Raw genomic sequence first — 27,928 nt, 5'->3', positions numbered from 1 at the left:
GTGATGCCGGGTACGCGTGGTGAATTTGAATTAATTCAGGATGCTGCAATGAGCTCGAATTTGCATTTTGGGAGTGCGTTATAAGCGGTTCAACTATGCGTCATAGAGCGTAGTTACCGTCATTTATTTCCAAATAGGAGTGTGTGAATGAGCAGAATTCTCTCTGTTTTGGTGAACGCTCCAAAAGGATAAGGTTTCGTCTGGTCTTTATCCACTCACCGTCTCCATGACAGATTCATCTGACAAGGTGAACGCTGTACAGTTGGCGAACTACACAAATCTTAATACGCAATACGGAATGTGCTCCACAGTGCTAATAAAAGTGTCACGCTTAGAGGCACCCAATGTAAGAGAAAATTTATTGTGCATCCAAATGGAGTCTCGTTGCTGAATTTCAGCAGTTAAAAATTCACATCCTTGTCACAGGTTGGCAGTTAACACAATTCTTTCCTATGCTTTTGGTTAAATGTGTGGTGATGTCATCAAAAATGTTAGCTGTGCCTCCCTCCCGATTAGTAAAGTACAGTAATGAACCACGAGACCCTAAGATCATTATAAATAGGTTTTATGTTGCATGCATATTTTCACCATGTACTCTTCTTTACTAAACGTTTTAATTGATAATTACATGAAATTAAGAAAAATGCACATCATTTGAATTTAATGAAAGTTACAGATTTGTTCTTGTTCTACTCTTGCACGGCAGACTCTTCCCCACTAAACTGAGTCGCTTCTAAGTCAACGTTCCCTTTTATTGTAACGTCACAATTCACATGCAAATAGCTTTATCTATCGTCTCTTTCCAAATATTCATCCAAGTCACACACAGTAAAGAAAACTGCCGCCATTAACCACACACGCTCTCACACAAATATTTTGCTCTTGTCCTGACATCATTACATCTTCTGAGAGCACTCCGAATAAAGTCCATCGTCCTCGGTCCCGAGGCTGGAAGAGCAGTTCCCTATGCAACACATAGAGGGACCCTCTCCTGTCTATTGTGCTTCTCCTGTGGGGTTTGTTACAGAGCACATGTTGCCCTGTTGTTGCCATGTTTGGCTGTCCTCGCCGGATTCCAGAGAGAACATATAATGACGCCCACTCCGTGAAACGGGCACATCAAAGAGCCATGCACCTTCCCAGACAGAAGAACTTCCTGGTCGCAGCCATGAGGGGCTTTCTGGATGCCTGAGACTGGCGTTTTGCACATCTGTTACCAAGTCAGCTGTCCTGAAAGGGAAGAGAAGCCATATTTGGGTCAGGCATTCTGAACCTTACAAATAGCACACTGATAAAACAAAAATATTTTACAAAACTTTTGGCAAAATGTGTTGATGTTAATGACAATACTGGCGACCACAATTCCAATAGAATACAAAGTAGCAAAACTTTCTAAAACTGCGCCCTTATTTTTTAATAATCTTTTCTTTTTTTAAAGAAGAAAATATAAAAGATTAGGGGTGTCAAGTGATTATTTTTTTTAATTGTAATAGATCACATGACTTTACTAGTTAACGCACAATTAAAAGAAAAGATTAAAAATGAGGGTCGTCAAGTGATACATTTTTTTAATTGTAATTAATCACATGACTTTACTAATTAACTCACGATTAATAACACATTTTATATCTGTTCTAAATGCAATGCAAACAATTTCTAGGTTTTCATACTCTTGTTGACACAAGTGGGAAAAAAAATGTAAACTAATAGAAATAGTTCAAATGAATTTGTTTGACGTCTATAGCCGTCAATGGCAGCGAATGAGTTAATTACGATTCAAAATTGGAATCGCCCGACACCCCGAGTCTTAAACTGTTGCATCATTTGTCGATATGCACATGACAATCGTTCAATCTCACTTCAATATCATGTCAACATGGACACAACTTGCTCCAGTTCTGCTTCCTCCACCCCTTCTCTTACCTTCCCTCTTGGTGCGACCCTGCGATCAGCGACCTGCGCAAGTTCTCCAGCGAGGACAGCGGTCTTCTCCAGAGGGGGTCGGCTGCACCGCACCAAACCCGTCGGCCTGTTGTCCTGCTTTTCCCACGAGACGAACGCTTTTTTGTTGGAGCTCCCTCTTTGAGTCCGGTATTTGGCTTTGGGGAAGGTGTGGGATCCGTTGTCCGTGCTCCGCCAGCTGCGTTCTGACCACAGGGGTTCAGTCTGAGTGGCCTGGCTGATCGTGGCCCTCTGCAGGCGGACAGAGATCCTCTGGGCTGAGCCAGTCATCAGGGTGATGCTTTTTGTATCCCCAATAGGACTTGCTGATGTCACGGCGGGGAACTCAAACACCTCGTCCTTGTCTGAAGGAAATGAAACGGATGACTGGCAAGCGCAATAAGAAAAAAATATTTTTGTGATTGGAGATACAAACTGACCGGTGCAGGTGTTGAGTGCAGGGCTGCCGGGCAACGAGCTGTGTGTTAGTCTGTCAGGGGTCACACACCCGAGGGAACCGGAGCGCAGCAGCTTTCGGCAAGCTAACACCAGCAGCTCCCGACATTGTTTATGGCAGTTGACGCCGCAATCTGTCACGTCAAAATTGAAATACATGATACATATTAAGATCAATTAAAAAATAAATAAATAGAAACACTATTTTAATTATGTAAGTTCATTTTGGACCAAAATGTATGTATATCTGTTGATGTTGGAACTTTTATTTTCTAACTTCCTCTTTGGGCATAAGTTTATTTTGAAGGAATGCGGAAAGGGAGAATGACGTAAGAGACGGCAAATTGATCGAGAGCGAGACGTTTGAAGAGTTCGAAATTGTTTCGCGCACGACGAAGCCAACATTTTCATCAGGGTAAATAATTGAGCTTATATTTAACTAGATGTATGTTGTGTTCACCTTTTGAGTTTAATTAGCCCGACTTTATCCGTATAAAGGAAATGTGAACGTGTCTGATTGACGGTCCTGTTTTATTTTCCAGTTTACAGTGTAAGAGGTTGTTTGTGTATGAGGCAAAGAAAAGGAGAATTAAAAGAAAACTTCAGACCGCCAGTAAAGCTTTATTATTTCAACCGACGTTACAATATATATTTATAATAATATATTTATTTATGTTGGCAAAAACTTGAATTGGAGTGCAGTAGGACGATCATTTATTTTATGGGTACAAAATAAGACGATGTTTAAACGTAAAAAAACAAATAAAAAATATGAATTAAGACAAATTCAAATTCTTTGAATCACTATAATTTATGCAAGTTCCTTTTTGATGAAACAAATTTATTAAATTAGTTATTTTTAAATTTAACTAAAATTAGTATGAATAATAATGTAATTGTGGAGTGTAATAATTGAAATTGAATTTTGATTAATTGCACAGCCCTAAAAAATTTGGGGGGTTAAAAGTACTTGAAAACATTGTCATTTTATAGATCACAATCAACACAAAAACATTTTTGTTATAACTTGGATTCATCACAATATTTTTATTAAATCCAGTGACGCCTCCACATTTCCTATGGAAATACTTGCAAAAAGTAAATTTTTTTACAACTGTCATACAAGTATGAGCCAAAGCAATTGGTTAGAAACAATAATAAAAACAAACTGTGGGGTATGGCAGACATTTTAGGACAACCTCAGGTGACAGACTCAGACGTCAAATACGAGATTGGTATTACAAACACGTCTGTGAAGTGTACGGAATGACAGTGGCAGGTATCTGACGTCATCATCAGGTGAAAATAAACAAGATGGTAAAGAAAAGTATACAATAAAGACGTACCTTTACACTTGTAGCCCTGTTTGATGATCCCCCAGAGCTGCAGGAGAAGATGAAGAAAATCACATCCATGTTAAGATTCATAGGGAATAGAAGTTACATAAACTAAAACGACAGTTTGTCCTTCATGACTTGAACAGAATCTCAAACAAGGACATTGAGAAAACATCCCTGACTTTTTCCATACTGTTCAGCGCTTGCATTTGAATATTTTTTTGTCAAGTACTAAAATCAAGAGGCAACACTTTGAATACACATACAAATCCAGCACAGTGTTCACAGAAGGTGGGCTTCAGATACGTCACTTCCTGGAAGTTATGCAGGAATCCGGGACCCATTTTACACTGGAGCAGCGGGTTTGCTCGAAGGAAATACGCTATCATCTCATCTTTACTGATCAGGCCGTCTCTGTGGCAGGAATTCAGGTGAGGATGACAAGAAGAAAAAAAAAAGAGAAAGATGAGCAGTTATACAAGTCAGCTCAATATATAGTGAATGCAGAATTAACACATAACATACAGTACAATTACTGGGTCAGGGCTTGCATGTAGCGAGAATGCAAAATGCAAAAACACCCAGCCTTATTTGAAGGTATTGGTACTCTGTATCGGACGCCCTATTGTGGCCGTTTCATGATTAGGAACACACACAAAAAAAAAGAGAGAAGAAATTGCCAATTTTATGCCATTTTAAGGAAAAATGCTTTACTGGAATATACAGGTATTTCTTTAAAATTATGTCATTCTTTTTAATTTTGGAAATTGTATTATCAAAAATACTGTATCGTAACAGTGACTACTCGATTTGCGTACTCGTACCAATACCGCTAATCCTTTTGATATATAAAATATCCCCCCAAAAACAACTGATAATTTTAAAGAAACATTTATATATCACAATATAGCATTTTCTTTAAAATTTCCCTTAAATGTTCTATTCTTCTAATTTCTAGTTCCTGATCGTAAAACAGCCAAAAGAGGGCGGCCAATACTGGTATCGGCCATCATCAAGAGTACCGATACCATGGGAGCAGCTATCAGGTTTGTACTGTCTCACAACTACCTGTATGTGTTTAAAAAATCTATAAATAAATAGCAACTGGTTATATTTGGACATTGGACCTGAAAAATTTATATTTCATGTTTTTGACCGACAAATATATATTTTCTTTATAATCTTACTTGTGTGGCTAGCTAGCTTTAGATGGCTAATCATTAGCCTCATAGCTTTAGTTTAAGTTGAAAATGTTATGTGGTGTGACCATTGGTCATATTTGGACATTAAGTGTATAGTAATATAAAAAAAATTGTCCGACAAATTTATATTTTCATTAGAATTTTACTTGTATGGATAGCTAGCTTGTTTTGTTTAGATAGCTAATTGTTAGCCTCATAGCTTTAATTTAAGTCGAAAATGTTATGTGGTGTGACCATTGGTCATATTTGGACATTAAGTGTAAATCATTATTAATTTTTTGTCCGACAAATTTATATTTTCATTTTATTTTTAGTTGTATGGATAGCTAGCTTGTTTTGTTTAGATAGCTAATTGTTAGCCTCAAAGCTTTAATTTAAGTCGAAAATGTTATGTGGTGTGACCATTGGTCATATTTGGACATTAAGTGTAAATTATTATTCATTTTTTGTCCGACAAATGTTTATTTTAACTTTAATTTTACTTGTATGGATAGCTAGCTTGCTTTGTTTAGATAGCGAATTGTTAGCCTCATAGCTTTAATTTAAGTCGAAAATGTTATGTGGTGTGACCATTGTAGACAACTTTCCATGATAGATGTAGGCTATGTCCTAAATTGTATAGAATAGTAAAATAATAGATCACTATAAAGAATAAATATTTGATGTGTCCCTCACAAAAACGATAATATAATGGTCACTTTTCGTATCGCACTCACTGATCTTTGTCCAAAACGCAGAAGGAGTCCAGGAAGGGAAAGTTAGCGGCAATATTTTCAAAGTCTTCCTGAGAAATATAGCCATCATGGTCGGGATCGTAGTTCCTGAACACTGACTGTTGGAAGCCAAAGAAGAAAATAGAAACGCCGTTAATGTTCCACACACACGTTCATCTGTGAAAGTAAGGAAAAGGATATTTAGTACTCACATCAACCACTTTCCTGATGTGCTTATTGACCACTGTGGGGTCTGGTTTGGTCGTGACAGCGGAGGCCCAGTCCAGTGGGACAAGCGGCTTGTTGGGAGTTGTGGGAGAGGTAGGCTGCAAGAGGACACATACCAAACAGGACTGTCATGTAATTGAGTCAAAGGTGGCTATTATTAGAAACATTATATCTTTTTTTATTTTAACTCATTCACTGCCATTGACGGCTATAGACGTCAAAAATTAATTTCAACTATTTCTATTAGTTTACATTTTTTTCCCACTTATGTTAACAAGAGTATGAAAAAAAATCATTGCACATTTAGACCAGATATGAAAATGTGTGATTAAACACGAGTTAGTCATGCGATTAATTACAGATAAAAAAAAATTAATCGCCTGACGCTCTAATTTTAATAATATTTTCTTTTTTTTTGAAAAAAGATTATTTAAAAAAAAAAGAAAAGAAAATATAAAAATTGTGGTTCTTGGAAAAAATATTATTTAAAAAAAGATTAATCACAAATGTTATATCTGTTCTAAATGTACAATAAAAACTGTTTTCTAGGTGTTCATACTCTTGTTAAAAGTGGAAAAAATGTTAAACAGAAATTGTTCAAATGAATTTTTCACGTCTAAAGTAGTCAATGGCAGTGAATGAGTTTTAAAGAGTGAAAAAAAATGGAATTAAATTGAATAGGGTGTCAAAATTAATTTAAAGCGCGATTAATGACAGCCCCTTACTTGGAAAGCTGGTATTGGGGGAATTCCAGTAACAACGCAGCAAACACGTACGTGTCAAAATTTAGCAGTAATAAATGTAATAACTATGCGACATTTGTGTAGACTGGGGTCAAGTTGTATTTTACCATTTTAAAAATATGCAAAATTTCACAAGTTACTTAATGTAAAAGATTAGATAGCTCTTAATATGAAAATAAAAATGCACTGAGCTGTCACCAATGTCTTACAAATGCAATTATGCCATCCAGTGGCAGAAAAATGACCTCAACACAAATCAATATCACACTTAAAAAATAAATTGTTTTAACCCAATTTTATGAATTATAATGAAATTACTGTATCAAAGACTTTTATGGTAACAAGAGTATGAAAACTTAGAAAAAATATATTTTATTGTACATTTAGAACAGATATAACATTTGCGATTAATCGTGAGTTAACTATTGAAGTTATGCGATTAATTACAATAAAAAAAAATGTACCGCCTGACACCCCTAGTTAGAACAATGGTTTAAGAAAGAATGTTGGAATGGATATTTCTGAAAGATGGACTTACCAGAGATTTCGGATTACGTGGTTCCCGGAGCAATGACAATTCATAAATCTCATCCTCGGTGTAGTAAAGATCTAAAGAAAGCTGAAAAGGTTTCGTCTGATTAGCATTTGCTCAAACCCAAAGCCACAGCAGATTTTTCTCCCAATGTGGTCCATATTCGGGAGATGCTATAACAGTACACAATTCCAACTCTCCTTATTATTGCCTCACCGTGAGCAAATAGATGAGGTCCATGTTGGGCTCCACTTGGGCCACTGCGCTCTGCAATGACACCAGCTCATTGAAAGTCACGTAGAGCTGCTGCATCTTCACAAGGTTCACCTTATTGTTGTCTTCCGCCCAGTCGGGGAAGACCACATGCATGGCGATGAGGTCCTTCAGGTGCACACCCAGGATGGGGATTTTGAAGCCTCGACAGTCGCTGAAGGCCTTGCGGTAGTACGAGTAGTTATTGTTGGAAGAGACCAGTCCTGTCATCTCACGCCACATCTGCGTTAGGGTTCATACAGTTTTGCAGGTTTGTACAAGTGAGAAATAGAAGGGAGGTGAGGGGGGGGGGGTCACATTCTGTAGCTGCCTCATTATAACTGCCTTCATTTTCTTTGTCATTCACCATCATTGGATTTTCTCCCCACCATAAGGATATTTGGTCTTGTCACAATTCTCACAATTATTATTATTATTTTTTTGCACGCTATCGGGTTTGCGTCGACTTACCCGAACTACCTCCGCAGATAGATAAGATTGCGTCTCCTTCAGACGAGAGATGGAACTGTGGCTCAGCCCTCCCACCACAGCCATTAAAGTGTTGAAGTTCTGCAGCTGAAGAAGTTTCTGACGGGACACAATTTGATCCGTCTCAATTAGCATGTGTATCTTCACGACCAAGGCCAAAACTTTATTGACCAAATGGCATTGACAATTCAAGGATTCGAGAAATCCCCACGAATACGATACACATTAGCCCAGCGAGTCCAAGCGAGACTTGTGAAAATAAAGATCGAACAACAAAATGAGATTACCTGAGCCACGTGGATGTATTTGGTAATAACCTCTGCCCTGGTTGGAGGTGTCAGTTTGCTTAACACCATAAGTTGGACCCACTGTGAAACGCCATTGAACAGAGCAATGGAACGCTCCAGTGTTGGATTGTCCACCAAGCAACCGTGGATCACATAGCTCTTGTAATCAGGGAACTGCAGACAGAATAGAAGTAGTAATTGTTGATATAACACAGAACTCAAAAATATTTTTTTTTACAATGTTACCCCTTCACACATCATTTTGCTTTTAAAGCCGAACTAATTAACTCATTCACTGCCCTTGACGGCTATAGACGTCAAAAATTAATTTGAACTGTTTCTATTAGTTTAACATTTTTCCCACTTTTGTTAACAAGAGTATGAAAACCTAGATTTTTTTTTTATTGTATTAGAACAGATATAAAATTTGTGATTATTCGTAAGTTAACTAGTGAAGTCATGCGATTAATCACGATTAAAAATGGTAATCGCTAAATTGTATTGTATTAGAACAGATGTCAAATTTGTGATTAATTGTGAGTTAACTAGTGAAGTCATGCGATTAATTACGATAAAAAATGTATCACCTGACGACCCTAATCTTTAAATAATCTTAAAAAAAAAAAAAAAAGATTAAAAATTTGAAAAAATTAATTACAATTATTTTATTTTAAAAAAGGAAGATGATTAAAAATTAGGCGTGTCAGGTGATTACATTTTTTAATCTTAATTAAGCGCATGACTTTACTAGTCAACTCACGATTAATAATTTTTTTTATATCTGTTCTAAATGTACCCCCAAACAAATTTCTAGGTTTTCAGACTCTTGTTAACAAAAAAAAATTAATAGAAAGTTAAAATGTATTTATGATGTTTATAGCCGCCAATGGCAGTGAATGAGTTAATTTTTCAACCTTCAATTCCTATTTTAATAATTCTGATGAAAAATTGACTTACAGCTAGATTAATGAAACCTTTGTCATGGCCTGAGGGGGTCGGTATCATTTTTATTTGCACTAAACAACTTTGAGGAGGATGGTGGGAACATGCCACACACAAAAAAACTACAAACAAACTACTTTTGTCGCGGAGAAGCTGCAAATCAATCCAAGAGACAGATTTTGTCTAAGGAGACAAAAAAAAACAACAGGAGCCTACCTGGATAAAAGCACAGTAGAGGATTAATAATATTGGCCGGCTTTCACTCGCTGGCGTGAGGTCAAAGACGAGGGGAGGGGCTTCTAACCGACACTGCCTTTGCGGGACTCGGCTCTTTTTAGTAGGTAGCTTTCCATGCTCAAATCAAAAATGATGACGCTAATGTTAGCTAGCGTGGTAGCAATCAATAGCTATCAGCTTGATAGTTCAGTACACCTTCATCCTCATAACGCTCATATGGCAACATTCATTGACTGCTACCAAGTCAAAAAGGGCTCCATCCATTAACAGCATCTGGCAAATTCCATTCCTCAGAGGTAGAGGTCACCCATACAGTATAGTACTTTTGTTCTTCTTCAACTCCTGGCAAAATGAGATAAACGTGCACGTACCGCTATCCTCCTGATGGATTTAAACTCCAAAAAAGTCAGATGTTCCGCCAGCTCCATGGGTTCAAGGTGGTCAAATAACAGCGAAGCTTTGCCTTTCTTCACCTGCTTCTTACGCTGCGTCAACTTCCGCATCCAGTCGTAGGAAGGACTGCAAGAACCATTTGCAACACAGTCTTAAAAACCGGTGGTGTGTGTGCGTGCGCGTGCGCGACAGTAAATTGTCAACAAGAACTCAAAGATTCGCACCATCTTCTTTTGTGTTGTTGTTATTTTACATCACTTCAAACGACCACAATTCAAAACTAAACCAAATATAGCAGTGGTGACATTTTGGATGGTCTTTTTGCACTTGTCATTCGTCCACAATGCAATCCATAAATAAATGTGGATTATTCTGCAAAACAAATGTGAGTTTGTGATGATCGCGTATGATTCTTCTACACCGTGAAGCGCAGTTCATTCAGTTTAGCCTTAGTAGAGTTTTACTTTGAAGTTGGCCCCAATCGTGGTGTGATGGCTAGCTTGACTTCCCTTTTAGACGTTCTTTATCGTAGTTTTGATTGACATTGTAGTTGCGACCAACATCAACGCTATCCTGAACTCACATTCAATCGCTAATTAATTTACATCGTCATTGTATGATACGGCAGAAGTCAACCGACGTAAGTGGCTAGCTGCTAGCTGTTAGCATTACGAGTGCCTGGCTGGTAGCTGCAAATGAGTTTGACAGCTGGTACCTTTTTATTTACTTGAATTCTTTTTCAATATTCTATTTTGTAATCCATGTTTAAAGGAAGGGAATGTGCCTTGAATTGTACTTTGAGGTCTTTAAAAATTAATTAATTAATAGAACTTAGTCTTCATTAATTTTATAAAACACTTTTGCCCGTAAAAAAAAGAAGAAGAAAAAAATAGAGGTGAATATTATTCTCCAATGACCAAACCTAATCTCAAAACAATAAATTATGTTAAGATGATTGGAGCGAAGGTGTGCAACACTCATTCATCAAAAGCCCTTATTACTTACATGGCGGAGATGTCAATAAGTTTGAAATGCTCCTCACAGCCGAGCCTTTGAGCAACTTCTCTGAACTCCTCTGTTATTCGAATCAGACCCAAGTCCAGGTTGAACTCCGCAGGGAATGTCCCTATCCAGTACCTGGACACAAAATAAAAAAATCTCACATTTGTGTAGCAACAGGCATCTTCTTAAGTGATATGAGATGAGATGACCTTGTGATTGATTCATAAAAAAAAATGGAGCAGGAAATTAACTAGATTGTAGATTTCAGAGAAAATGTGAATCGACATGTAGCAAACAACCTTACCTCATTAAGTAACAAATCTTCAGTCTTGTTTTCTGGCAGTCATCGTCGTTGCAGTCACGGTACGTAGATTGTAGTTAAGGACCATTCGAATTTTTCATGAGATCAATTATTTTCAATCAATCAAAATCAGTTCTGTGAATTTAGGCCCATCTGTTTGCTGTTACTTTGACTCAAATCAATGTTAGTACCGGTAAAATTACAAGCAGAAATGTCATTAGCAGCACAAAGCTTCTGGGACAGATGTGACAATATAATACTGGAACTCTTTGTCAAATTATATCAGTGCTATATCTTTTGCTGGGGCTGCTTTGCTTCATCCGGAACAGGACGTCCTGAATCACGCAACTGTGCTTCCCCACTGTCAGAACTCTTATGTTCTCAAACAGGCTTATGAACCACAACACACAGCCAAAAAGTAATACATATTCAGTTTTTTCTTCTTCAAATGTATTATTACTAGGGGTGTCAGGTTATTAAAATGTGTAATTGTAATTAATCACATGACTTCGATAACTCAGGATTAATCACAAATTTTATATCTGTTCTAAATGTACATTAAAATGGTAAACGTTTTTATACTCTAGTTAACATAAAAGTGGAGAAAAAAAACTAATAAACCAATAGAAATATGGAGGCATCTTTTAGTCATTGATATTGATTTGTGTTGGTCATTTTTCTGCCACTAGATGGCATAATTGCATTTGTAAAACGGTGGTGACAAGTTGGCATTTTTCTTTTCATATTAAGAGCTATTTAATCTTTGAAATGAAGTAACTTGTGAAATTCCGCACATTTTTTAATTGTAAAATACAACTTGACCCCAGCCTCCACAAATATATGCATTATTATTAGAGCTGTCAAACGATGACATTTTTTCAATCAGATTAATCACATCTTAGAATTTTCATTAATCACGATTAATAAAAAAAAAAAAGAAGAAGGCTTTTTTATCAAAAAAATTTCCCACCAAATTTGAAGAGCACCTGTTATGTGTTCATTCTTTTGACATTTAATGTTATGAGGACGTCTTCAACATTTTTTGATCCACCGCACACGCTCGTCCTTCTCTTTTTCTAATCAGTTAATGACTTGCATAATAATTTAAAATGGAAAAAAAATGACCCCAATATTTTGACATGAACAAATATTCTAAATGTGATACGCAAACATTTATTAAATGCTTTACTTTAATGCATGTAATTATGTTTATTGCTAAAACACACTTAAACCTATGGTCAAAATTAATAGTGCGATTAATCTGTTTTTAATCATAATTAATTATGATTAATGCTATAATTTTTGTGATTAACTAATCAGTTCACGCTTTAACTTTGACAGCACTAGTTATTATTACATTTATTACTGCTAAATTTGAACATGGATGCGTTTGCTGCGTTGCGACTGGAATTCCCCCAGTTACAGACTTTTCAAGTAAGGGGCAGTCATGAATCAAAAAAAAAAATAGTGGCGTTAAAGGAATTTTAAAATAACACACCCTTGCTTCAGCATCCTACGTATATTGTAATAGGGATATATCATCAGCAGTTTTCCAGCCAGTTCTGAAGATGAAACATACCAGCGATGCATCAGGAGAAGCACGCGAGGTAGGTTGGCCTGCAGCTCGCCGTTGTCACCTGCGAGCAAAAGTAACCAACAAAATGATGAGCGATTGGATGGCGGCTTCTGCTTGCGATTAAGAAAGCTTACTCTCATTAGGGTTGCAGTGGACTTTGGGCAATCCGCGTAGGTATTCCAATTTAGAATTATAGCAATTGTGCATTACTCACCGAATGCATGGATGCATTCATTTAAGAGAGCATCAAGAGAAGCTGCCTTTCCCAGAGTTGATGATCCCATGTTGAGGAGTCAAAAGAAGAATTGGTCACTCTTCTGCACCGGCCAAAGGATTCCTGAGAGCAGTAGAGAGACATATGGCAAACAGAAAAATAATGCATGCATCTCTTATCATTTGTCGCCAACAACATCAGGTAATTTTGTCTGCACAAGTTCAGAAAATAGGAGCGTCCACTTGTAATAGCTGCAAGAGAAAAAGAAGCACATTTGTCTTCAACATGGCAGATCTGTCCAGTGGAAAAAAAACAAGGGGTGTCAGACGATTACAATTTTTATTCAAAAATTCATTTGAACTATTTCTATTAGTTTAACATTTTCCCCACATTTGTTAACAAGGGTATGAAAACCTAGATTTTTTTTTATTGTATTAGAACAGATATAAAATGTGTGATTATTCGTAAGTTAACTAGTGAAGTCATGCGATTAATTACGATTAAAAATGGTAATCGCTTGACGCCCCTAATTTTGTAATAATATTTTCTTAAAAAAAAAAAAGATTATTAAAAATTGGAAAAAAATAATTACAATTTTTTATTTATTTATTTAAAAAAAAAAATTGTTATCATAATTAATCGCATGACTTCAATAGTTAACTCACAATTAATCCCAAATTTGATATCTGTTCTAAATGTACAATAAAATATATATTTTTAAGTTTTCATACTTTCATACAAATGTTAAACTAATAAAAATATGGCTGCATCTTTTACTCATTGATACAGTAATGTCATAACAATTCATAAAATTGAGTTAAAATTAAAAAGATGTACTGTAAAAAGCGAGTGATATTGATTTGTGCGGAGGTCATTTTTCTGCCACTAGATGGCATAATTGCATTTGTAAGACATTGGTGGCAGCTCAGTGCATTTTTCTTTTCATATTAAGAACTATCTAATCTTTAACATGAAGTAACTTGTGAAATTCTGCACATTTTTTAAATTGTAAAAATACAACTTGACCACAGTCTCCACAAATATATGCATTATTATTAAATTCATTACAGATAAATTTGGATGTGAGGTGTCTTCTGTATTGCGACTTGAATTCCCTCAGTGCAGGCTTGCCCAGGGGCGATCATTAATTAATCGCACGTAAAAAAAATAAAAATAATAATAGTAGCGTTATAGAAACTTAAAACTAATTTTGACACCCCTAGAAAAAACGTGCTGAATGTTACAATACTTTGACAACAATCATACAGTTATGATTTATTTATTATCTTTATCTTTTCCCGACTAATTACATCACGTTAACAAATGTTAGTATGAATTTGTGCCCTGCGATTGGCCGGTCGGTGCACCCCGCCTCCCACCCAGGTTCAGCCGGGACGCGCTCCAGTTCACCTGCAACCCGAGTGAGGATAAGTGGTGCAGAAAACAGAGGGATGCAAATTGATTCATGTTCGGGCAGCAGCAACAATAGGTCTCCGTTGCGGTAGCTTTGCTTTAACAAAGCTCTTTTCATTTGCAAGTCGCTCCACTTCGCTTAATAGTGTTAGCGTTTGTCTATGTGTCCACAAATCAGGGGGGGACGATAATATGCCGTCAACATAATGTAGTGCTAGGTTTGATGATAATAATAATAATCACATAAGCCATGCAGGCATAATCTGATTATTATGACATTCTCAGCAATATCAAATGGCTAAATTTATAATTGAATTAATTCAGATGAATGAACACTCACATTTAAAAGCGCTTTCATTTTATTAATTTTTTTACTTTAAATGAGGATCATTCTTACTGCTTTTTTTTTTTTTTTGCTTTTATGGCTTGATTGTGCATGTTACAGTCAGCTGTGCCCTTTAGCATGACTTGTTCCTTGCTACTTTACAATGGGTCACTGTCTGCCTCCTGGTTAGCAGATGCGTCATTGTGTGTTCTTAAGCAGCTTCTAAGTACTGTACTCACTCACATTCAGGCACTCTTGATAGCACTGTAAAAGGCACACCGAGTAATGTGAGCCTTCACACATATACATCTATCCACTGTATTTAAACAAAACAATATTTGCTCATTTTAATTTAATTAAAATAACAGTTTAGATCTGCATGATGAGAAGTGCCTTTGTCATTGCCATTGCAACCCAGGATTTGCCTTTTTTTTTCTTTTTTTTTTACTGTCCATAACATATAGATCTTATTGTTCAGATTACACACGTTTCACTTTTGGATGCAGTGCTCACGTCACCATTTCCCAAGGGTTGCAACTGTTTTATATTAGCAGCGAACGCGAACAGTCATCGACTTTTACTCCTTTAGCTTTTGAAACCATGTGTTTGTTGGTTAGCATTACGCAGCTTTGCCACAGTCAAATTGTATTTTCCACAAGTTGAACTTGACAACCCCCTAACCGAAGGGGAATGCAGATAACTAAATTAACCGACCGCAAAACAGCTGTACACGACATCTGACGCTGACAAGTCAGCAAATGAGTGTTGGAAACAAGAAGTAAGCCTAAATGTCCCAATTCCACCAATGTAACACATTACAGAATATAATAAGTCTTACCTTACTGATGTTAGATGCCTCAAGCTGTTAATGGTTGTTGATCAGAGCGCACGCTACGATTTTGACCTCCTCTTCCTCTTGTTAGTAAACACAGCAAACCTAAGCAGCACCGCCGGCAGGACCTCTGCCATGTGACCACACACACCCACCCACACACACTTTTAGCATACAGTACTGTCATTGAAAAAAAAAAAAAAAATCTTTCTTTTTAAAAAGGGAGAGCTTGCAATCTATCACCTCCCCAAAAACACTTTGTTAAAACTGTCCGCATGAAAGGAAAAAAAGAAAAAGAAAAAAGTGAGCCCTCTGGTCCGAGCTTGTGCCTCGAAGTCGATTTGAAAGAAACCACCGCGCTCTAGGAAAAACAACCGATCAAAGATAGAAGGCCTGACTGATGAGTTGTCAATCATGCGCAAATCTATCCGCCTCTGGAATAAAATTTAAAACTATTTTTTTTTACCAACAACTGGGCATAAGACCAGAAAATAGAACTTCTAGCAACTGAGAGGATTCAGAAGCAACGTGGAATTAGCAACATTTCTGCTCAGTCAACAGGTAGGTTTATTACATCATGTCGATTTTTTTTTTTATTGATTATAAATAAGCTCAGGAAGATAAACGATAATATTTCATGCTATGTGTTTCCTCACTTTTCGCAGGTGATACGTTGTACACCCGCGATAGGTGAATTTCTGCAAAGTAGAGGTCGTAAAAAAACAAAAACATTTTTGTTTTCTTCAATAGCTGATAATATGGGCTGTCACCTTAAATCATTCACTGCCATTGACGGCTATAAACGTCAAAAATTCATTTGAACTATTTCTATTATATTAACATTTCCCCCCCACTTTTATTAACAAGAGTATGAAAACCTAAAAAAACAAATTTTATTGTACATTCAGAACAGATATAAAATTTGTGATTAATCGTGAGTTAACTAGTGAAGCCATGCGATTAATTACAATTAAACATTTTAATCTCCTGACGAGATGATTATTAAAAATTAGGCGCATCAGGCGATTACAATTTTTAATCATAATTGATCGCATAACTTCAATAGTTAACTCTCAATTAAGCACACATTTTATATCTGTTCTAAATGTACAATAAAAAAAAATCTAGGTTTTCATATCCTTGTTAACAAAAGTAGAAAAAAAAAATTTTGTTGGTAAACTAATCGAAATGGTTCAAATGATTTTTGACGTTTATAACCGTCAATGGCAGTGAATGAGTTAATGAGCTCCTCTTGCGGACGTTTCTTACCAGATATTCTATATTTTGTTTAAAAATGTAATAGATTGTGTTGAGTGAAAGAAAGAGCTATTTTTATTTACTCAAATATTACAAAAAAAAAGGACAAAAATAGCAGCATAAATAACGTTTTTTTTTATGGGGTACTCAACAGAGGTGGGCATCGAGGGCCGAAGTCCTGCCGGTTTTGCATGTTGCCCTTCTCCATCACAGCTGATATATGATCAGCTCATCAGCAAGCTCTGCATAAGCCTGATAACGATCCTGTTGATTGGAATCAGCTTGTGTCGGAAGTGAGAAACCACCAAAACCTGCAGGACTCCGGCCCTCGAGGACTGAGATTGCCCACCTCGCTGACAAACCTGCGAAATATGTCCAACCTGAGGTAAACCTTGCAATGTATGAGTTATGGACCCAAATAAAAATCCGCAATATGTGATCCGGCGAAGTAGCGAGGGACCACTGTACTTGTGTGGTAGTCATTGCTAGCAACGTAGCAGCCGTGGCTAACGGCAACTTGTTTACAGTGATAATGCTGGATTAACATTTCCTATATTGCTGCTGTTTTTGTTTGTCATGACCAGGCTCTGCGCTTTTGTTTCAAAATCAGCAAATCAATTCTTTCTAGGCCGTAGATGGAAAAAACATTTTGTGACAAGTGGTCGTGCCTTCAAGCTGTTCCTAACATCAAAACCTTGAAGATACTGTATTTTTAGACGCCAAGGACACCCTGTATTCCAAAAGGAGGACCAACAACAACAACAACAGAAGAGGAAGAGAAGACAAACCTGAAATGATGTCAACTAAGCGGATTCAAATTCAAATCTGCAAGACTCCAGCCCATTGTCAGAAGTTATCAGTTAACTTTTAACATTCAAAACAGAAATGCCACAAGATTGCGGAAAAGCTTTACTGAGCACAAAAACAGCAAATCGATGACTTTTTCAACAACGAGTGAATGATGGGTTTTTTACCGAAAATCCCCCCCAAAATATGTGAATCAGGAAACAGGAGCAAGGTTTGGAAGGGACGCGATAGGCCGAGCAGGAGATTCATGTTGAGTCTACTGCTGCAGGCAGATATTGCATCGACCTTGGCTTCAGACAGCTGGCAAAACATCTGAAGCAGATCGTCGACTCTGGAGTGAGTACAGCATCCAGTGACCCGTAGCTAGTATGCAAAAATAAAAAGCCCATCAGAAACCCGCTATGTCTATTTCATTGCCCTCTGGTGCAATTGTTGCTATTAAAAAAAAAGCAGAAGGATGAGTCACAGAAATGTAATAATAAAAAAACTTGGCCAGGCATCTGGCTTGGGAGAGGAGACTCACGGTTGTCAGTTGAGATGATTGTTTTGTGTGTAGCTGGTGAAAATCAGAACCTATACCTGGATTTAGAACCGTCAACTGAAGACGCATCTCATATCACAATATTTCCCTGCATTTCCTCTGAGGCAGTTATTTTCAAAATATCATTAGCCAATAGCATAAGTGCAAAAGTCATTCTTAACTTACTGTCAAAATATAAAATGCTTGCCAATTTTTATTTTTGCATCTGTGTAGTACGGAAGTGTATTGCATTCACTTGAAAAATAAACCAGCTGTTTTTCTGACAAATTTTGGGGGGGAGCTTTGTTTTTTTGAGTGTTATTTTTAAATGTTCTCTTTTTCTGAATATCCTTTTTCTGTTTTACTAAATATTTTTTCTGTCAAAAAAAGATACAGAAAAATAGGCAAAAAAAAAAGATTCAGAAAAACAGGCTAAAAAAAAGATTCAGAAAAACAGGCTAAAAAAAAGATTCAGAAAAACAGGGGGGAATTATTCAGAAAAACAGAAAATATATATAAAAAAACCAGAAAAGAAAATATTTTAAAAAACAGAAGAAAAAAACAAAAAAAACAGCCGGTGTTCTGTTTTTTGGGGACCTCTGAACTCCAAGTGAATTGTTGCAGACTCACCAATAGCGGAAGCGGACACTTTCCCGCATACCTCTATATGCAATAAGATGGTCTTGTTTACGTGCTGGCTCTCAATAAAGGAATGAATGTGTATACTGTATTGTGGTTTGTTCTCTAATCTCTGAGGGAAAATTTCAGAAAAACTGAAAAATAATTATTTTATAAAACAGGGAAAAAATACTCGGAAAATATATATATTTTTAAAAACAGGAAAATATAAAAAAAAAATACAAAAAAAAAACAGGGGAAAAAATCAATAAATCAGGAAAGAAATACTCAAAAAAAAAACAAAGCTCCCCCAAAAAATTTGTCATAAAAACAGGACTTTTTCTCCTCCAAGTGAATGCAATACGCTTCCGTATGTATTATTTTTTATTTTATTTTAATACAAACTTGGATACATTGCTTTCTAAATAACAAAAAGTTTTTATCTGATGTCACAATAAGCAGGCTTGTTTTTGCAGTACAGCAGTACAGTCAGTTTACTTGTTGACTGGAGCCGATTCATGTTCAACCACATCTTAAGAGGTAAATGACACTTCATAACTGTCACAGCATCAAAGAAAAGGCTGTTTTTAATTACACATAATAATTGTCAATATTTCAATGCCCCACTATTATGTGCTCTTCTTTTCTTTGAGTGGAATTACAAAAACACATTGGTCTCAAAGAACACTGAACTTAGGAATTATTGTTCCCATTGGGGAATTCCTTAGCACATGGCCACTTTATTCAGACAGGCAGCACTTAAACAGACCTAAAACAGTAACGTATCCAAATGGAGACCGGCTCAGTGAGGGCTTTTTGTTTCGTGGCTAAAATTACCGTCAGACACTTTTTTTTTTTTTTTTTTTAAATACACCACGTACCATCTCAAGTTGAAGAAGAATAAAACAAAAATGTCATTTTTTTACATTTGCAAACTGACATCTGTCTGCCAGCTCACACTGTGTAGTTTCTTGGTGTGGGACCTCTCATGAGCCGCATTTATTAAAAATAGGGGGGGGGGGTAGGGAGAGAGAGAGAGACAGAGACAGAGACAGAGACAGAGAGAGAGAGAGAGAGAGAGAGAGAGAGAGAGAGAGAGAGAGAGAGAGAGAGAGAGAGAGAGAGAGAGAGAGAGAGAGAGAATAAAACAAAAATGTGATTTTTACATTTGCAAACTGACATCTGTCTGCCAGCTCACACTGTGATTTAGTTTCTTGGTGTGGGACCTCTTATGAGCCGCATTTATTAAAAATGGGGATTAGACAGAGAGAGAGAGAGAGAGAGAGAGAGAGAGAGAGAGAGAGAGAGAGAGAGAGAGAGAGAGAGAGAGAGAGAGAGAGAGAGAGAGAGAGAGAGAGAGAGAGAGAGAGAGAGAGAGTGAGAGAGAGAGAGAACGACCGGTATCCACTGGAACTTACTCAGAGCGAAAGTTTGACCTAAGAGTCCAGCGGCATGCTACGCGCTGTAGATTTCTTGCTAGCTAGCCCGCTAGCCTACAACCATAATGTGAGTTACAACCTTCCAAACAAATCTTCCTCCCACCAATTTACTATTTAAACATCACACACACAACATAAATACACGGCTAAACTTGTGACTGGGATAAAAGGTCATTGGATGACTGACTATCTATCCATTTTAAAAGTAACCCTCCCAAACCCTGCTCTCATGTCTCGTATAGTTATCTGTTGTTTTTGCTCTTTCCTCTCCGTTTGTCCCTTCTCGAGCCTCTTCCTTGTTCAATTGCATTCCCAGTAAATATCCATCACAATCAAAACCAAAAAGAGAGCGGATAACAAAGTCTCCTGTTGCACAAGAAAACTTTTCTGGCACGATGGGCCAGCCTTTAAAGAAGGCTCGTTTTTCTCACCTGCAACTGATCGATGTTTACGTGTCCCGTTAGGACCGAAAACGGTCGAAAGTGCAGCGTGTTCCCGCAGCAGCTGTTGTTTTTATTCAAGGAACTATATTAATGCTTTGGAGGCAAGCCATCTAATTGAGTCAGAGCGCATCCGATTACCAACGGAGTATTTCGACACTCAGAGAAATAATTATGCTAATATTGCACATGTTGACCATTCTGCTGCTTACTATGCATGTATGCAACTCCATTTGCCAGTGCGCAAAAACACATCAACAACAATACAAGTGAACTTGCTAAAAAAAAAAGAACATAGGCCAACACAGAACTACTCAAAACTAACCAACCCCAAAATGTTTTTTTTACATTATGTTCTATGAATTCCCATGAATCTAAACACGGCCTTCTGATGAGTATTTTGTTTACTCTGTGGAATATGAATTAAGCAGCAAAATCCACCTGTTTTTATCCATCTCAGGTTGCGGCCATTTTGCCACTTGCCGGCGACGGAAAATCACACCTCAGTTGCACGGGGCTCAAGTAACGACCAATCACAGCTCAGCTTAACGGCAAACGTGATTTCAGTCGATAAGATAAAAACAGGTGGAGTTTGCTTCTTGACAGAACCACACAGAAAACTAATTAAAACTAACTGAATTTTAAAAACAAAACATAAAACGAACTCAAATGAAAATTCCAAAACTATAATAACCCTGCATACAACATGTTACTGTCAAGAGAATCTTTTGGTTGACTTCCACTTTAAGTAAGGCATTCCGTGTGTGTGTGCCCCCCCCCCACCCCGCCCATTTCCCCCAATGTTGAAAATGTGCTTCCCAGTCTAAACTGATGGAAAACTGAGCAAACAAATTGTGTTTATCCTTACAAAAAGCTCTGCTCATGTTCTTTATGGAACATTATCTGAGATATAAACAGTGAATTTAGGATGGCCACTAAACAGCATTTTGTGCAACCAATGAAGCATTTATTTCAAACTTTTTTGGTCCAATAAAAAGATGAATAGGAATAACAAGAAATAGAACCATATTGATGAAAACCCTGAAGCAAGTGCATACTATAGTGTATATGACATATAGTATATCAAGTATATGATAAGGGTGGGAATCTTTGAATGTCTCACGATTGGATTCCGATTTTTGGGTGTGTGATTCAATTTGGAATCGATTTTCGATTAAGAACGATTTTTGATTCAAAATGATTTGATTGCCAATGATTTTTGCTTCAATTTATAGACGTTCAAGGAATCGTAATGATCTGCTCCAGTCTGACTCGCTAATGCTAATTAGTGCTCTACTCACTGCACTTTTATCACGCAAAAGAATGGCTCCACGCTGCAAAAAAAACAACAACTTTTATTGTAATTACTTGATCGTGACTTATTCCTTCTACTCTCTAAATGGGCTACAACTTAACAGTATATCAGCCCGCGTGGAACCACACTGCCCCTAAGTGGCCAAATCGGGTACAACATGAACAGCGCTCCCAATAAAGGCACACACAAACAAAGGGAAGACAGTATGATATCATTTAAATAAAATTGATTTTTGGGACATTTAAAATCGATTCAGAATCGTACTAAATGAGAATCGATTTTTTTGGGCACACCCCTAGTATATGACATTTTATCCGTGCAGATAAATAAATAAAGAAAACAGTGGTGATGTGGAGTGAGCCAGATGGTGGCACTAGAAGAAAGGTCAGGAATCAATTGCGTCAGAAAAAAACATTTTGCAGGGACACGTGCCACCTCCGAATCCATGTTGACTCGATTTCCCACAAACACCTGCTGCACATGATTGTTAAGTCATGTGCACACAACCAACAGTATTTCCTCTAATCGAGCTGCTTCGACAAAGAGCTTCTTCTTCTCTTTTCCTAATGATTAGCAGTAATCGCATACAAATCAATCAATCAATCAAAACAGCGCCGCACATACCCCATCTATGATTCTGCGACGACGGCGACGAAGCGTTCAAATCCACAACAAAGTTTCACCCGCAAGGCCGCCAGTAAAGCCAGCACGGGCCTCCAGTCATGAGCACCGAACGGGAATATTCCCCGATGTCGAATTTAATCCTCTATGAAGTCCTTTGGATGTCTCCCAACCACACGCTGCTGCTGCTGCTGCTGCTGCTGCACATTCACTTCACTCTGACGGTCTCCTGTTCGTACCTTGTTTGTCCAAATGACCATTAGACTTCCTTCAATTGTTTTGCCCAACTTAGTTGTCCTGCCCGCGTCAGGTGCTAAATATAGCAACTGCGTGGAGTGGAAAAGCAAAGCAGGAAATGTACACACTTTGAATCAAAATGAGCAAAATGGAGGCAAATTGGACGAGCAACGTTCAAGTCGTAAACCGCGATTTCCAAACCAGCGCAACATTTTGGAACGACTCGTTCTTCTATCAGATTGTTATTCCGCTCACTTCCCAAAGCGAGTGCTTATTGAGTGTGTTTGTGCATGTGAGCGTGTGTGTCCATTGTTCTGGATTTGTGGGAGAGGGTCAGCCCATCCCATATTCCTCTCTAATGACGTTGTTTGCATTGTTTTGTCTCTACGGGCTGCTAAAAATGTCCGCCTAAACAAAAAACACTGAGCACACATCCTGCTGCCTGGCTGGACAAAAAGAATGCAAGCCCGACTTTTATTGTCTCGCTCTTTCAAAAGGGGGTTCGGGGAGATTGTCGCTCGGGGGCGTGCGTGGACGCGGGGCATGCTATCCGCACAAATTAATGGTCAAAAAAAAATGGAGGCACATTTTGTTCATTGATTACCAATCCAGCAGCACAGTGATGCAGTGGTTGACCTCTCAGTTGACAAGGTTGAGAGTTCCAATCTCATCTCTGCCCTTCTTACGTGGAACTTTCCTTTACAGATTCCCAAAACGGCATGTAAGACTAATTGGTGAGGCCCAACATTTTCCATGCATGTGCCAACGCTCGAGAAGCCCCTGTCCAGCCTGTTTTGCATGGTTCTCTCCACTAACACACCTGATTCATGATCAGGATCGTTATGAGGCTTCTGCGACGCTTGCTGATGATCTGATCATTAGATTCAGCTGCGCTGCAGGAGGGAAACATGGAAAACGGGCTGGGTGGGGGCTCTCGAGGAGCGGACTTGGGCACCACTCTATTTGCACCATAGGTGTCAAACTCCGGTCCTCGAGGGCCGGAGTCCTGCAGGTTTTGGATGTTTCCCTTCTCCAACACAGCTGATATATGACCAGCTCATCAGCAAGCTCTGCATAGGCCTGGTAACGATCCTGCTGATTGGAATCAGCTTGTGTCGGAAGAGGGAAAGCTCCAAAACCTGCAGGACTCAGGCCCTCGAGGACCGGAGTTTGACACCACTGTAGGGATTTTGAATGGCATGTAACATACAGTTAAAAATACATGTTCCAAATATTCACATCATTTCTATCCTCTAAAAACTGTAGGGTCAAAAATAACCCAACTATGGGTCGAAAATGGACCGATCCTCTACTTGGGTCGATTTAACCCAACTTTGAGTCAAGAAATGGGTCTTTCGGCGTAACTCATAAATATTGATTAGATCCTTTACTTGGGTCCAAAAATGGGGTCATTTTCTATAAAACAACCCAGAAAGTTCACATTGATCCATAAAGTGGATCCATAATTGGGTTACTTTTAACCCAACTGTATATTCTGACCAGAACAGTAAACTGAGCGCGACTCGGACCTCACAGCATTTTCATTGTAAAAGAGCTCCAATGTTATTATTGTTGCTCGGCATGCAGAGCTTATACTTACTGAACCTTTTCACCGAGCCACGCAAACTGCAATCCATCCCATAATCCTCCGTTTTGTGTGCTCACAGAGACAAAAAAAATGATCACATGAAGAGGTGAACTCCATCCAGTAACTTCCTCGCGCTCGCCCTCTCACTCGGTCACATTTTGCATCTATTAATAGATTGTCCATTTACTGGAAACAAAGGTTAGGTGCTGGACAGCTGCTGAGTTCATCTCACAGACTCGCACCACTACTCGATGCCGATCTTGCGCAATGGTAGTACTTGTGGTTGATGATGAAAACTCTAGTCTGGTATGGTTTGGCAGACTAAAATGTGACTTGATATAGGAGCTTCTGTCAAAAGCGTACCGTCACAGAGATGCTCTTGGTTAGCGCTTGATGGCATTTCCCATTTGGTGTTAGCATTAGCATTAATCTTAACTCATTCACTGCCATTGACGGCTATATACGTCAAAAATTAATTTGAACTATTTCTATTAGTTTAAATTTTTGTTAACAATTGTATTAAAACCTATAATTTTTTTTGGGGTACATTTAGAACAGATATCAAATTGTGATTAATCGTGAGTTAACTAGTGAAGTCATGCGATTAATTACGGAAAAAATTTAATCGCCTGACGCCCCTAATTTTTAATAATCTTTTCTTCTTCTTTTCTTTTTTTAAAGTAATTTTTATTATTTATTTATTTTAAATAATATTTTCTTTTCATTTTTAAAAGAAGACAATAAAAATTAGGGGTATCAGGCAATTCATTTTTTTAAAATCATAATTAATTGCATGACTTCACTAGTTAACTCACGATTAATCACAAATTTTATATCTGTGCTAAATGTACAATATTTTTCCCCCCTAGGTTTTCATACTCTTGTTAACAAAAGTGGGGAAAAATGTTAAACCAATAGAAATAGTTCAAATGAATTTTTGACGTATATAGCCGTCAATGGCAGTGAATGAGTTAAAGGCTAAGCAATGTCCATGGATGATGCAGTTGTCTATGCATCACGGCAAGATACCACAAACTGTGGCTCACTAATAATCAGTTGGTCTCGTTTCATTTACATTTACAAAATGAATTTAAAAAAATTATTTTTTCATATTTCAATTCTGGGACTTTGTCCCTTTTTGAAAACTCGTACACAAATTCCCTGGATTTTGAATATACTAAAAGTCGGCAAGATCAAACTCCAAGATGTCCACTCCGCCCAACATCGTAGCCTGTCGTGCTTAACGACTGATTTTCTTTTTTGTCCTCGCACCTCTTAAGTGTCATTCTGTCACGTACTGCAGGACAAGTGATGTTTTGTGACAATGCACAATTTTTATTTTTATTTTTTCTGGAGACAATGCACAAATATAATGCAAAGTCTTTCAGAGCTTATTGGTACTTATGTATTTCTTTACTACACAGCCAAAATACACAAAAAATATATATATAGATGGGGTAAGATGAGGCAATTTGAACAACAATTGAGCAAACCATGAAAAAAAATGGCTTCTGTTTTTCAAACCTATTTGACCATCAATTTGTTGTGCATATGCAGTGTTGGGGAATCCAGGTCGAGAACGTAAAAACCTTGAAACAGTTTGGCTTTAGCTTTTAATTTTGGTTCACAGTCATAAAGGCTCTGTCTGCGAAACCATAACTATGTGCGGCAATTGAAAAAAAAAAAGAGTTTGATATCGCTGCACTAGTTCATTAAAAAATAATAATATTTCGATTGAAAAAAAAAAGGCCACTAAATGTAAAAATCAAAAGTTGTGATTTATTACCAATTAATGTAAATCATAGGAGAAGAAATGTATCCAAGTACAACTGTGTTATTTTTTTGTTTGGGGAACACATAAGCTCATAAGCACTTTGCAACCTGGTGAAGATTTGTATTTCAGCCCTTTATGAGAATTTCTCACCTCGGCATTGTCATTTCAATCTTTTGCATTTTTTACCAATTGATTTACAAAATCACATGTTCGCGGAACGCATCACCAGCAAAAAGTGAGTGACAACATCTTAGAGCATTTGATATCCGTTATGTGATATCGAGAAACTTTTCTTTTATAGAAACAAAGCATTGGCAACGGAATATGTATAGTCATAAAAAATGTACCAGCTATAAGATAATACATTTCAGTTTATTTAAAAATACCCACATTTCGTATGAAAAAGATCATATATAATTCAAATCTATTAAATAGAAGAAGTCAGTCAGAACACAAACAATGCGCAGACGGGGAATGCAGCAAGAGAATGAGACTCAGAAGAGTGCAATGTTCAGATACATTTGAAAGGTTTTGCAATTTGGGGAAATTGCCAGAAACCAAACCAGAAAAAAAAAATCAATCATGTTGTCGATTGAATCAGAGAACTTTTTTTTAGCTGCTGTTCTCGGGAGATGTGTGCGTGTGTGCGTGCGTGCGTGCGTGCGTGGTTTCAGAGTCTCTCGTGGCCCAGTCCAGTCAATCCACGCTCACTGTGTGTGCGCTGATGTTTGGCGCGTTACCGTCTCCACGCAATAGTTTGGCTTTTCAGAGGGAGTGAAGCCTGGAAGGCACACACACCGGTACGAACCCACTGTGTTGATGCATCTTGCGTTTTTGCACAGTGACATGCGCTCGTTGAGTTCCGAACACTCGTTCACATCTGGGGAGGAGGAGGGGGGGGGAGCAAGCGAAGAGAGACGCTTCAGTCATAACTTACATATATGAACGTCATTTGACATTTTGCTGGAATGACGCTGTTCAGTGTGTTTGTGTTTGTGTTGAACTGCTTTCTCACCAACGCAGGCCATGCGGGGCGGGTCCAGCGTGTAACCGTCGAAGCACTCACAGGTGTAACCCTCTTGGACTCGGACGCATCGGCCGTTTTCGCAGCCGTTCAGTATCCCGCACTCCTCCGCTCGCAAGCCCTCAAACGCCTTGAATGGATCTGACACATATATGATGACAACGTTTTTTTTTATTAACTCATTAACTGCCATTGACGGCTATAGACGTCAAATGTTCATTTGCACTATTGCTATTAGTTTCACATTTTTTCCACTTTTGTTAGCAAGAGTATGAAAACCTAGATTTTTTTTTTCATTTAGAACAGATAGAACATTTTTGATTAATTGTGAGTTAACTATTGAAGTCATGCGATTAATTATAATTAAAATAATTTAATCATCTGACGCCCCTCATTTGTTTACAATATTTATTTCCTTTTCCTTTTTTTAATTATGGGCATCAAGCGATTACATTTTTTTAAAATTGTAATTAATCAAATCACTTCACTAGTTAACTCAAGAGTAATCACAAATTTTATATCTGTTCTAAATGTACAATAAAAAAAAATCTAGGTTTTCATACTCTTGTTAACAAAAGTGGAAGAAAAATAGTGAAACTAATCGAAATAGTTTGTTGGTATGAGTCAAAGAATAATTTGAAAATTGCATTCTACCACATTACGTTTTTTAAAAATCAGAATAAAAGAATATTTGTGTTTCAAAATCTGAATATTGCCAATATTCTGATTTTAAAAGGGTTATTGCCTGCAACTAAACGAGCTCATTCACACTCACAGTCACACTGTTTGGAATATTTTGAATCTTCAATGAGCTTAACATGCATGTGTGGAATGTGGGCAGAACCGGAGAAAAAAAAAAGCAAAAATGTTCTC

General features: G+C 37.5%; 2 protein-coding genes across 8 annotated transcripts in view; both read right to left on the bottom strand.

The window, feature by feature from the left end:
- Nucleotides 1–549: 549 nt before the first annotated feature.
- On the bottom strand, nucleotides 550–24,325 carry rasgrp3 (RAS guanyl releasing protein 3 (calcium and DAG-regulated)). 5 transcript variants are annotated; one of them, XM_086092550.1, is made up of 18 exons: nucleotides 22,436–22,928; nucleotides 15,422–15,545; nucleotides 12,846–12,968; nucleotides 12,593–12,692; nucleotides 11,059–11,121; nucleotides 10,758–10,889; nucleotides 9,731–9,878; nucleotides 8,181–8,354; nucleotides 7,876–7,992; nucleotides 7,369–7,647; nucleotides 7,159–7,239; nucleotides 5,862–5,975; nucleotides 5,653–5,768; nucleotides 4,001–4,148; nucleotides 3,744–3,780; nucleotides 2,382–2,531; nucleotides 1,924–2,306; nucleotides 550–1,230 (listed from the first exon to the last, which is right to left on the bottom strand). In XM_086092550.1, the coding sequence occupies exons 3-18, from the start codon at nucleotides 12,913–12,915 to the stop codon at nucleotides 1,222–1,224; spliced, it is 2,121 nt and encodes a 706-aa protein (XP_085948676.1). In that variant the 5' UTR covers nucleotides 12,916–12,968; nucleotides 15,422–15,545; nucleotides 22,436–22,928; the 3' UTR covers nucleotides 550–1,221. The 5 variants fall into 5 exon arrangements, with proteins under 5 accessions (XP_085948676.1, XP_085948677.1, XP_085948679.1 ...); XM_086092551.1 differs by having other exon boundaries at nucleotides 15,427–15,545; XM_086092553.1 differs by lacking the exon at nucleotides 15,422–15,545 and having other exon boundaries at nucleotides 7,369–7,419; nucleotides 7,480–7,647.
- A 1,241-nt stretch (nucleotides 24,326–25,566) lies between these two features.
- The window catches only part of ltbp1 (latent transforming growth factor beta binding protein 1), a 50,884-nt gene continuing 48,522 nt past the window's right edge, over nucleotides 25,567–27,928 (bottom strand). For all 3 annotated transcript variants that reach the window (XM_086092611.1, XM_086092612.1, XM_086092613.1), the window contains 2 exons: nucleotides 27,047–27,196; nucleotides 25,567–26,911 (listed from right to left, as the gene is read on the bottom strand). In XM_086092611.1, coding sequence (XP_085948737.1) covers nucleotides 26,739–26,911; nucleotides 27,047–27,196 — 323 coding nt within the window. In that variant the 3' untranslated portion in view covers nucleotides 25,567–26,738. The remainder of the gene's footprint in view (nucleotides 26,912–27,046; nucleotides 27,197–27,928) is intronic.

Source organism: Leptonotus elevatus, chromosome 13, assembly GCF_054856555.1.
Source record: "Leptonotus elevatus isolate MCC_2025b chromosome 13, RoL_Lele_1.0, whole genome shotgun sequence".
Classification (NCBI taxonomy): domain Eukaryota; kingdom Metazoa; phylum Chordata; class Actinopteri; order Syngnathiformes; family Syngnathidae; genus Leptonotus; species Leptonotus elevatus.
Note: the sequence above shows the minus strand (reverse complement) of the source record. Positions and strands in the feature narration are given on the sequence as shown.

Bases quoted from the DNA above. Each gene is read 5' to 3' on its own strand.
- rasgrp3 (XM_086092552.1), bottom strand. From the start codon at position 12,915: ATGGGATCATCAACTCTGGGAAAGGCAGCTTCTCTTGATGCTCTCTTA. The intron at 8,355-9,730 runs GTACGTGCACGT...TTCTGTCTGCAG, and splicing joins AATCCATCAGGAGGATAGCG to TTCCCTGATTACAAGAGCTA. The intron at 2,307-2,381 runs GTCAGTTTGTAT...CATTTCCTTCAG, and splicing joins TGCACTCAACACCTGCACCG to ACAAGGACGAGGTGTTTGAG.